The sequence below is a fragment of the Styela clava genome, chromosome 4 (genome assembly GCF_964204865.1).
Source record: "Styela clava chromosome 4, kaStyClav1.hap1.2, whole genome shotgun sequence".
NCBI classification, from domain to species: domain Eukaryota; kingdom Metazoa; phylum Chordata; class Ascidiacea; order Stolidobranchia; family Styelidae; genus Styela; species Styela clava.
The window spans coordinates 5375146-5387894 of NC_135253.1; the positions used below are offsets into that span (position 1 = coordinate 5375146).

General features: G+C 37.2%; 1 protein-coding gene across 1 annotated transcript; it reads left to right on the forward strand.

Annotated features, from left to right (window-relative positions):
* Positions 1–7503: 7503 nt before the first annotated feature.
* LOC144422148 (uncharacterized) lies at positions 7504–8966 on the forward strand. Its single transcript, XM_078111991.1, has 6 exons — positions 7504–7801; positions 7989–8142; positions 8284–8404; positions 8484–8552; positions 8664–8741; positions 8829–8966. The coding sequence occupies exons 2-6, from the start codon at positions 8107–8109 to the stop codon at positions 8909–8911; spliced, it is 387 nt and encodes a 128-aa protein (XP_077968117.1). The 5' UTR covers positions 7504–7801; positions 7989–8106; the 3' UTR covers positions 8912–8966.
* The last annotated feature ends 3783 nt before the right edge of the window (positions 8967–12749 follow it).

A 12749-nucleotide genomic window follows, 5' to 3' on the forward strand; every position in this document is an offset into this window, starting at 1 on the left:
TTTATTCAAGTATTCTTTTGCTAGCTTGATGTGTATTCTTAATTGGGTCAAAATGGGGACAAAAAAAATTAATATTCCAAAACTACTTTCAGTAAATTGTTTTCTGTGTGAATAATCAATTTCAAAGGTTTGAAAAATATATTACATTTAGATAAGAAAAAAATTTCCAAAATACTATTACAATTATTGTTAAGCGTTCTAGGGCCGCACTTGAAGTTCTCTGGGGCCACGAGTTTGACATCCCTGGTCTAGATTGAAGTTGTCCAAAATATATATAACAGTATTTTATCATGAATGATGATTATACCCTTTCTGGAATTTCTTCTATAATACTACCAAAAGTTGATGAACCAAATATAACATTGGTGCAGTGAGTTACCCGTAATCCTCATTTTCCAAAGCTGTTTTAAGTCTGGCGTGTTTTGTGCCTTTTTACAAAGAAGACCGCCTATGCAATCCTACGCTTTGGAATTTTTAGTTATTTCCCTCAAGCCCTGCAGGATGTGGGGGGCATACACAAATCTACCGGATGGTCGAATCTCGAATGTCTTTGCATGCTTCCATAGGTTGTTTTTCTATTGCAAACATTTATGGAGTACTCTAATTATATTTCTTGGAATCACACTGTCACTGATATGTCGCCAGATTTCTGATATCTCCCCTTTTGCTATAGTTGTCCTGTGAATAAATAATGGGAAATTGAGATTAGGCGAATAGTTGAAAGTTTTGCTTGATGTCGGCTTAATTTCTTGATTGATATACTTACTATTTTTGCTATTGCCTCTTGTGCTGCAGGAGTCTCACAATGCTTAGACAGGTTGGTCCACAACTTTCATATCTAAAGAAAGAGAGATTTATTAATTTTCGTTAGGAATAAATAAAGCAGTCTATATGATTTAGAATGGAAAAACTAATAAATCCAATATCTCATGTTTTATGTAAAAAATGTTTTACTGAATTGGGTATATAAACCAACTAATAAAAGGGTTTAGTCAGAAAATTATAAGCATTGGTGGCTCCAAATACTTGAGAGATCAGCATATACAATATAGACCGGTATGAGTGAAATGTTAGGTGAACTTGTCAACACTTTGATTCAATACGCAAATAAAAGTGAATGTGCAATGGTATGTTACAATGAACAGCAATCAGCAATGAGTATATATCTTCACTGATTGAAAAAATCTAAACGGAGGTGCATGAACTATTTGAAACCATAAGGGGTAAGTAAATATGCAATTTCGACAAATGGGCAATTACGTACCGTACTGAATTAATAACTTCGTAGTATTTGACAAAGGCTGGCTTCACACATGCACTTAACAGTGCGATGCCCGGGTGTGATATACAACAATAGTATTTACCTTACCTTTTTCCGATTTCTTTTTACCTCAACTTTTCAAAATATCATTAAAATCGACAACAACTGTCAAAGCAGGCGCGAACACTATTCGTGCTATGCCTTGAAAGCAGCACACATCCGCTCGTTTTCGTCTCGCCAAGTATGTGCATTGGAGCGTGCTGTCAAATACGATCTTCGGCCAAAAATGCCGGAGTTGCGCATCATGTTGTTTAATGTCATTGGTGCAACCGATATTGAGGTATTTTTCGAATATTTTTTATTATACCGAAAAAACAACCGGGGCATTGCCCCGGTTGGCCATATTGACGCGCCGCCACTTAAATGAATACCCGTTCAATGGAAATCTGATTAGTGTTCGTGTTTGCGGGTACTTAGGCCATATATCCGCACGAGTTTGAAGGTACGAGTGGCATGAATGATTATATGCAAAAGGATGTTACGTCGTCGATGTTATGGTTTGTTGTAGCTTGCTCCACGATTTACTTTCTTGCATCGGGAATGGTTACCTGGAAAGCTATGCAGAATATGTCATGGGACGAGGCGCGACGTTGTGGCTCAACGGGCTAAGCGTTAGGAATACGCTCGCCACCGCACCTCTAATTACTCTGCGTGGGTTCGAATCCCATGCAGGGATGGTTATGTGCGGGAGGATTGCTGGACTCCACGCCGTCGTTTGGTGGTTCACGTAACCGCTGGTCGGTTACGGCTTCCTTCACCACCAAGTCCATGCTTCCGAAAACAAACAATATAACTAATCCCATACCCGACTTGGAATGGTAACCGGACGAGAGGCCGTGGTTCGGCATATGGATAAACCGTCTTATCGGCTTTCCTCTCCCCCGGGATAAATATGTGAATCCTATCCTGTCCTATTTGTTTCGCTATCCCTGCTAAGTCACACACGCTGGATAGAATAGGAATTTCATTTTTACCCCGTCGGAGACAAGTCGGCTTTTTCATATGGCGAACCACAACTTTTTGTCCGGCTGCCGGTCTAAATAAACCAGTCCAGTGGAAAATAAGTTGAATGCCTCCGTCACTAAGTATAAAACCAATTTTGGCGCAATACGTAGCCAGTCTTAACTAGACTTACCATAATTTCTTGGGCATAATCCGGGACAAACTCAAAACTATGAATGAAATAACTGGACGAAAGGCCGAAGGCCTGAGCTTGGCAAATTTATATTTATAAGATTTAATATTGGATTACTCCACAGAATCTCAAATTCTAGATTACTTTCAGCATAATAGGACTCAAATAAAACCAAATGAAAGTTACCGGTATTATGCCTTCTCCAACTCCAAGCATAATAAGGCCTCTAATGCAGCAATTGCTGTAGTTTCATTTAAGTCAATAGAATAATGACGCAACAAACGTCACTCATTATTCCCTAACTAAAGGATTTCTCAAGCTATGCGTGATATTTTACTCAGTCTCAACCGGTATGTTAGTCGTTGGTCTCAACCAATGTATATATGCTCATTGTCTCAACCTAATAAGCTGAAAAAATTAAGATATAAGCCTCGAGTTGAAGCAAAGTTATGTCTTTTGGAACGGAATTATTCATAATTTTGCATCAGGTTGTAATTAATTTTGAAAATTTCACTAAAGTAAAATTCCGGGGCATTTTGCTAACCGGGACGGTCCACCGGGACAGGCGTTTAAACCGAGACGTATGGTAGGTCTAGTCTTAACCAAACTCCACCCCGCAAGATCAACGCAGGTTTCAAAAAGTGTCCAGGTAAAGACTTCTTGACCACGGACTGACTTTTTGCTACGGTCAAGCCTCTTCATACTTTGGACAATTACCAACGTCCATTAATAAGTGCGATTCAAATATATACAATTTTAACATTGCTATTATAGACAATCTGAGGGAAGTAAAAAAACATTACAGAAAGTTTTTTTGGTCGAAATTAAAACAAAGCGCATGAGGTCCAGCATCAGTCTGTAAAATATTGAAAAATTAAAACCTCTAAAATGAAGTTGAAGAAGTTTTTAATCAATATATATATATATATGATTTCTAGCTCTATCAGAAAAAAAATTGGCATTTTTTAGAAACATACATAAATAGAGAAAACTTTTTGATACAATGCCCCGCCATCTACATACTTTTAACCGTATGTTAGTCGTTGCTTAACTAATGACAGCGATGCATCGCAGGGTGCATCGATAACCTCTCTATAGTTTTCTGTGATTCCCTTACCCCCTGTGATTAATGATGAAATAAATATTACTACTAATGATGAGATAGTATCAATTCTTCGGGATTATATTTTTGACGTGAAAAACTAATAAAAATATCAAATTTAGGTAATAAAATTATTTTATATTATCTCATTATGCGCATATATATAATGAAAATATATACACATTTAGTTGTTCCATATCATCGAATATTGCGTTATTGCATTAAAGCAAATTAATGTTTATGTTCAAATACATAACTAAATACGATAGCTTTACATTGTTGCGTTTTATGTGTGTTTGTTGTTATCTGACTCCATATGATGCTTGAGTTAATATTGAAGTGTGTATTTTCTTTACTACACAGAATAACGGCATTTAGAATTTGAAATTATCGTGAAAAGATTTAAACAGCCACCACCAAATTCTACTATTTTTACTTAATTGACAATACCAACATATAATTTTAGTATTTGTGGCAAAATAAATTCTTATTTCGGATGAATGTATGACACCGCCAAACTCTCATGTAGATCAAATCTCATGAAACAGGCGCTGGCTGTGATGACCACTAATAAAAATGTATCAATTTTTGTTATTGTTAATATGCGAATGCGATTCTACTCAGTAACACCGCAAAAAAGTTATGTAAATGTATAAATTGTATATATATATCTATAAACGATTATGAGTAACATGATTTCATTGTCACCAATAAAATTACATCGATAACAAGTTGTCTTTCTAAAAAACTGAACAAACTACGAATCAACGTGCCTGTATCAATATCTTGTTCGGTCCAGTTCAATATTATAAGTCCCACCATTTTAGCTCTTTGAATTTTATCCTTGAATTCTCTGCATTCGGGACATTTCTATTCTGCCATAAAAACGGTTTTACTATTTTTTCGTTCAGCGACCATGTTCCGTGTATTAATTTCCTTTTCTATAGTTAGTATAAAAGTCACATTTTAGCAATAGACTGGAAGGGGCGTAGACAATTTTTGTGGGGCGTGAAGCCAATTAAAAGAAAAAATATTTGAGTACAAGAAGAATTTTTAGAAATAAAATTCTAATGCAAAAAACGACTTTGAAACCATGTCACTCAGCGAATTCTGGGTTAAATATGCGCAAGTGTACAAAAATGTGAGTAATGTTGCCCTGTAAATTTTCAAACCATTTTCATCGGCGTATTTTTAGGGGTGGACCGCGAGACTGGACAAATTCTAAAAAGGGGCGCGGTTTAAAAAGCTTGAGAACCACTGGACTGGACAATGAGCATATATATGCTCATTGGACTGGATAATGCCGTAAATGTCGTAATTTATCATGATTGTGATATTTTTTACTGGTTGGAAAAAATAAACTTGACTTGACTACATAACTACAATTAATATAGATAGTTTATTTTGAAAACTCCATATTACACACAAATTAAAAATGGAGAATTCTGAAAAGCAAGCAAAATCTTCAAAGAAGTTTAAAACATGAGAAATATCATGTGCCTGTCCACCAGCACACACACACACACACACAAAACACAATTAAACGGGGCTTGGACCAGAATTGAACAAACAAAATACGCGATAGTATTGAACTTTCGGACTGCTGTACTTTTAACACTTACATTGATAATGACCAATACAATCTCATACAAAGATAATGTGGGGAGTGCAATGTAATAAAGTGACAACGATAGTCATGAAGCCATGAAAGCTAAGAAAAACTACACTGATTAGGCATTGCTGAAAAAGTGATAAATTGGTTTAGGATACAAAAACTCAAAACTATGACGGTGAATTCTGTATAGAGGACTTGCACGGGTCACGTGACTTTGTTACGGACGGCAATAAAACAAAAACGTCCATTTGGCTACTGTCAGTTGCAAGTCGGATTATACGTTTCCGTTTTGTTTGACTGTTGAAAATGGTTATTTCGTATTGTTCCGTTGGCTGTACGTATAGTATAGACAACGAAATGGATCTTCAGTTATATTCCACTGATTTCAAAAGATCCGGAACGTCGCGCAATGTGGATATCATCTATTGCCTATTAGTCCGGCAGATGAGGGGAACTTTTTGGCCCAAGTTTGATTTCGGACATAAAGTTTTTTTTATTTGTGATAATTCATCTTGGGGTCATTGCCCATCATTTCTACACGGGTGTGGAGTTTGCAGCCTTGAGCAATTTTTTTACGGCTCGATATTGGTATTAGTGTTTTTCGTCAAACCTGAACATTATAATGACGCACAACCTGCACCATAACCTGTTACAATACTATGTTCAGGTTGTGCGCAATCTTAGTGCACAAACTATGCAAGCACCAAGTTTACTAGGAAATAAAATCAATTATTTTTAGGTATTCATTGAGATATTTGTACTAGTGTTTTCCGTCAAACATGTGCATCATAATGACGCACAACTCGAACCATAACCTGTTACAATACTATGTTCAGGTTGTGTTATTCCAACAACATGATCATGTTTTGCAATTTACAACCAATATTTTGTATGTAACTTTGTTTGACAGAGCCCCAAGAGCTCTAACTACAAATATCAAAAATGAGAGGCCAAAAAAGTCACACTACAACATTGTCAAAAGTGCTGTATTTACGATAGATAACAGGTTTACCAAAAATAATTACATGAAAAATGGTAAAATAAAGATCAATTCCGCAATATCTACTTGGTGATATGCATCTGTTGATGATTTTATGTGTTTGTTTCGGGAGTTTAATAACAGAATTAATTGTGGTTGTTGAGGATGTTTTAAAAAAGGTTGCATGGAAAAAAGTTTTCACAAAATGTCAAGGTTTGATAGTAGTAGAGAAGTAGAAAAAATACTCATGTTTTTTTTTCATTTGATAACCACGCCAGAGAAATTCCCCGATAAGTATACGCAGCAATTGCGAGAGGCAGAAATGCCAAGATGGGATTTCATCGCATTGCAAACCAATATTAGCAATCTGAACAGCGTGGAAAAGATTATACCCATCTACACACTTTAAGAACTATGTCAGATGAGCGTCATATTATCGAATATCAGTAAAGGAATAGTGCAATGGGAAAAGACATATAAGGCGGAACTTTCAGTAGTATGCAATCAAATAATCTTATTGTAGAATATATATATTCAAAAACATTTCGTCACGCCAACTGCAGTCCGAACATTTTGTCTCTGGCTGAGCTTAGATACCAATTGGCACTTATGTAAACTGGTAAGACTGTAAGAGGCACGCGATGGAGCAGATACTAAGAGTATCCATCCCCCAGCTGTCATTTGAGTGGGTACCAATGTTCCCTCTAATTTTTTGTAGTATGTGTGCGCAGACATTTTGGTGTGTGCGCACTTTTTTGGAAATGAATAATATTTGTGCAAAAAACAATGAAGAAATTTTGGCGTTCTAACCGGGTAATAAGTGGGCCAACAACAAACTTTCTCAACCTGCCAACCAAGCACATTGTTACATTACATCGAAATACGTCTGTGCGCAGTAAATCTATGCGTGTGCGCAGCCTCTGAAAGCTATGTGCGCGCGCACACGCGCACACCTTAGAGGGAACACTGGTGGGTACTGCTGTTTTTATTGCAGATGTTACTGATCTTTTTGTATTAATGATTTACTGGCATCACCGATTTAAGGATGTTGGAAACCAACACGCAATATTACAGAACATGCTTTCAACACGCGGTTTGAATGAATGAAAAAGCTGAAACTAGTATTCCTTAGAACAGCATACAAATTCTATGGAATGAAATCATACACGAAAGCTCGTCACAAACCTATAGCTCGATAATCAAGAGGAATTTGATGCATGTGCGCAAAAATGTGCGCGTTACTACGTACAACCGAAGCACGCAGGAAAATGTGTGTGATGTACTAGTATTCAGAACGTTTGACTCAACTATAAGTGTGTTTCCATGGACAATATTACTAGGACGGACTAGGACGCAGTAGGACGCGCATTCCTTATATGGTCAACGATGTGACGTCATGGCGCGTCCTAGTACGTCCTACTTCTTCACCGGGTTTTCGTCCTACTGAGTCCTAGTATTCAAGACGCTTATACGTTATTTTCCGTTATAGCGACTTTCGATGTTTCTCGCAGATGACATTTTTGCGGCTTTTCTTCGTGGGGGATCCACATGGGTTTAAACTTGTCAGTTGTAAGTAATGGCATTGCAAGATGCGGTACCGTACCTCAACCTTCAAACTCACGATGGCAGATGAAGAATTAGTGTAAACGGTACGGTAGCAGACTAAACATTCAACGGTACCGGTACCGTATCTCTCGATAACTTTTTATGTAGACTAATGCTTACTTCTCAAGCCTGTATTCTTTTTATTTTGTATCACATATGGTTTATATTAGGAGTGAATTTTCCACACTCGCTACAAAAATAAGTGAAGATTTTTTCATGTTGCTTGAATAGTGTTACTGTGAAGAACAAGTGGAAGCGGTTAAAGGCAAAATATAATCATATTAGTACAAAAACGTCACAATCTGGAGAAAGTTCTAGGTCTGCGTTGAATTGGCCATATTTTAGGGCCATGCATGAGCTTCTTGGCTCCAGACCAAGAGTGCAGGTGAGTGGTTAAATAATTTTGAAGCTAGCAAGTTTTGTAATTTTATGATTTTCATGTTTTACACTGTTTTATTATTTGCTTCTACTCAATTTTTTTATCGCCGTGATTGATATTTGAATAATCATTTATTTATATTTTCAGGCTTTGGCCTCCATGATTGGTGTCGATACCAGTGAGCCGTCAATCGTGCAAGGTGAGCCGTCAATCGTGCAAGGCCATAGTTTCGACGCAACCGTCACTCAGTTTGTGGCTGAAATAGAGGGTCAGTACAGGATATTATGCAATGAAATTGGTGGAAGGCATCATCAAACTCTTTTTTAACTTTAATACATTATTTTTAGTTGACAATCTAGATAGCAGTCTCCTGCAAGAAGAGTCGGAGGGTGAGTTGCAACAGGAACTGCCGCAAGGTTTGTCGAAGAGTCATTTTTGATTTTTTATGTTTATGATTAGCGTCTCCAAACCGAATTACGGTTTGAGGCAATGTATTTATAAATTATTGTAATATGCTTTATCTTCAGTTGATGAAAGTGTCAGCCATGCTCCACCAACTTCAAACCAGCGAGGCAGGAGAAGACAGGGTAGCAGAGAAAATTATGGTTAGTGGAACCTAGATATATACTGTAAGAATTACTGGATGGTGGCACATCATTGCTGTTACTGATGTTCCATTTTAAAACTTTCAGATTCCAGAACTGAAGCTCTCTTGAGATTTGCATTTGCATCAGCTTTGGAGAATTTAACAAATAAAATATTAGAGAAACTGTAATAATTATGAATTATTTATTCAACTATAACAAGGCAAAATTGAACAGAAATTGAAAAATAAGTAAAATAACAAATTAGTCACACACGCCCATACAGTTCAAAAAGGTAGTCGGCAATGACCCCCTGGGCGTTATTTTTAGCCCCTTCATCTCGGATGCCAATAGTTGGAGGTTGTGGCGCTTCATTCAAGGGATTCCTTGGCACTGGGGCTTGTTCGGTTTCGCAAATATTGTGCATTATACAACATGCTGCAATGATCTTCGGTGCCTCAGCGACTCTAACATCTAGCCGCCGAAGAATCCGCCACCTGGCTTTCAGCCGGCCAAAACAGTTTTCCACTGTTACACGTACCTGCAGAAATAGCTCATGCTTATTTGATTATAACATGTGTGTGTTTGAACACATAAAAGTGCCTGTTTACCTTACTATGGTGCTCATTATATCTCTCTTGCCTGGGCGTGAGAGAAGACCCAGTGTATGGGCGTAACAGCCATGGTAAAGAGGGGTACGCGCTATCACCAACGATGCATAAGGGCACTGGAGATCCATTAATGGTGATCTCACCCTGCGCCAGAATACAATATTTAGTAGGAATCAACATAATTCTAGAGTCTGGAATGCTCAAGCTGTCTTACCGAAGGGAGCATCTCAGAGTTCCTGTATAGTCCAGAAGCTCTCAAGACTGTAGCATCGTGAACGCTGCCTGGCATCTTGATACTGATGTCTCTGAATCTGATATTTAACACTAACAAATAACACTACAGAATGATATCAAAATTCTATCTTTTATTGCACAGACATGAACAAAAAACAACACAAAAAATACGACATTGATTTCACATACAACAGAAGACAGTAAATGGACAATGACATAAAACATGACAAGACATAAAGTGTGATTGACTTGAACAAACAAAAGTCTTAGTGCCAACACAAAAACTGTGGTGTAGTCGCATTTTTATAATTTGCCCATATAACACATAACAAAAAACCATAATGTAATAAAATAAGCCCATAATTTGCCCATATAACACATAACAAAAACCATAATGTAATAAAATAAGTCAATTGTACACTAGCAAAAACTTAAAAAATGTACTAACCTGTAGTGATTGTCAGCTACAGCCTGTAGGACTATAGATGGGTACATTTTTCGATTCACATAATCTCTTAACCCAGATCTTGATGGTTTAATGTGAATGTGGCTCCCATCTATAGCCCCGAAACATTGTGGAAACCCAGTTAGTTGCTGATTGGCTGCTGCGATGGATTTTGCTTCAGCAGCGGTTGGTAGAAAAATGAATTTCTTTCGATGCTTGATGAGGCATTCACAAAATCTACTCAGATATGGATAAATGAGAATACAAGCAATCATGAAAGTGAAACATGCTCAACTATTGGTGAAATATACATACCTGTGCAAATACCTGTGAACAGATGTTCGATGTACCCCAAACATGTTCCCTGTGGTCCTAAATTCAGCGGTTGATCCCAATTGGTATACTGCAATTGCAATTCGTTTGTGTAGCGATAGTGGCGTACGAACACACCTTTCGTCTACATAAAAAGAATGCACAAATGTGTAAACATAATGAAGGAGCCTTGAAACTTTATGCAACTGTAAATTATGTCTTCAATGTTAGGTAGTTCGCATTGTTAAATAAGATAATATCATTAAATAAATCTTTTACCCGGCTCTAATTCGCTACGTAATAATGTTGTCAACATAGAAAATGTTTCTTTTCGTATTCTAAAATTCGATAACCATTGTTGTTCACTGTAATTTTTCATCGCATTTAGCCACCAATCATCTGGCCTGAAAAGCATATTGTCAAAAGTTTAGCTCATATGGTATTGCTGTTACCGTACGAACACACTAAATTTATGCTCGATATAGGCTAATATGTTACCCACGGTGCTATTATGATTTAATAAGTTACCGTAGTTTGTTTTGTACATGCCCGTATATAGAATAAAGGAATTACCGGTACTCCATCCATATTTTTCTTGGAATTCTTTACGTCCCCCTTTGAGTCAACGCCAGCAACGTCCTGGACCGCCTAGTCTTCTTGTGTGCCACCATAAGACCAGCGCCTGTACCGCGAAAAAAAACGCTAATAAATTCTTCACTCTGTCCATACCGGTATTCAAAACAATATCGAGAGAGAAATCTAAATACAAACACGGGTAACAGATTCATATGAATTGGGGAAATCCCAACGCAACCAAAATATTTACAGCGGAGATCACTCAGGCCGAACGAAGATGACACAATTCAAGATCATCCGAGCGTGTACTTATTTTACCCATAATGCACTCGACTTTAAATTCTTGATTGCATGGAAACAGGTCGCGGTTTTGTGTCCTAGTCCGCCCGAGTACACGCGCCCGACTGCGCCCTAGTCCGTCCTAGTAATATTGTCCATGGAAACACACTTTATGTTGGCATAACAGGTGTATGGTGGCCCATCGTTGTCACGTGTAAAATTTAAAAAAAAAATGAAAAAATAAAATGAAAAAGGGTAAATAAAAAAATAGTTGTGAAAAAACATAAAAATAATTGAAAAAAAGAAATAAAAAAAAAATTGAAATTAAAAAAAAAATTGAAAAATAAAACAAAAAAAAAAATTAAAAAAAAATTAAAATAAAAAGAAAAAAAAAAAATTGAAAAAAAAAATTGGATAAAAAGAAAATAAAAAGGTTGACAACGATGGTCCGCCTCGTGGCCCATCGTTGTCACGCGTTTTTATTTTTGGAAAATTTGATGCTGCTTGGGACCAACGTTGTCAGGCTTAATCCTACACGCACAAATGTGTTTCCTGGGTTTCTAACTCACTACTGATTTTCATGAGCAATATCCAATAAATTCAACATGAAAATGTTCTATAAATTCTCCCTGCTACAAGTTCAACCACAAGCAATATATTTATAATAATGATAAGAGAATATAGAATTGGATACGAAAATTTGTTTTTACGTGTAGAAGGTAATTTAATTGGAAAATGCTGCTTAACTGCTCAGACACTCGTGCGATGCCGGTACGGTACCGTCTGACCGTACCGGTACCCATGCAATCACTCGTGAAAGAATGGGAGATACGGATAGTCTCGTAGAATATAGTCTACTGAAACACTCTCTGCGCCTGCCCCATACCGTACAGCCGTAACGTACCGATCCAGACAAATGATAAATCGCCCGTGCTCAACCATTTATTTCAATCCATACCTCGACTCACTATATTCTACTAGGATCGAGGTATGGATTGAAATAAATGGTTGAGCACGGGCGATTTGTCTGGATCGGTACGTTACGGCTGTACGGTATGGGACAGGCGCAGAGAGTGTTTCAGTAGTCTATATTCTACGAGACTATCCGTATCTCCCATTCTTTCACGAGTGATTGCATGGGTACCGGTACGGTCAGAAAAAAAAAAAATTAAAAAAAAAAAATAAAGAAAAAAAAAAAATTGGATAAAAAGAAAATAAAAAGGTTGACAACGATGGTCCGCCTCGTGGCCCATCGTTGTCACGCGTTTTTATTTTTGGAAAATTTGATGCTGCTTGGGACCAACGTTGTCAGGCTTAATCCTACACGCACAAATGTGTTTCTAACTCACTACTGATTTTCATGAGCAATATCCAATAAATTCAACATGAAAATGTTCTATAAATTCTCCCTGCTACAAGTTCAACCACAAGCAATATATTTATAATAATGATAAGAGAATATAGAATTGGATACGAAAATTTGTTTTTACGTGTAGAAGGTAATTTAATTGGAAAATGCTGCTTAACTGCTCAGACACTCGTGCGATGCCGGTACGGTACCGTCTGACCGTA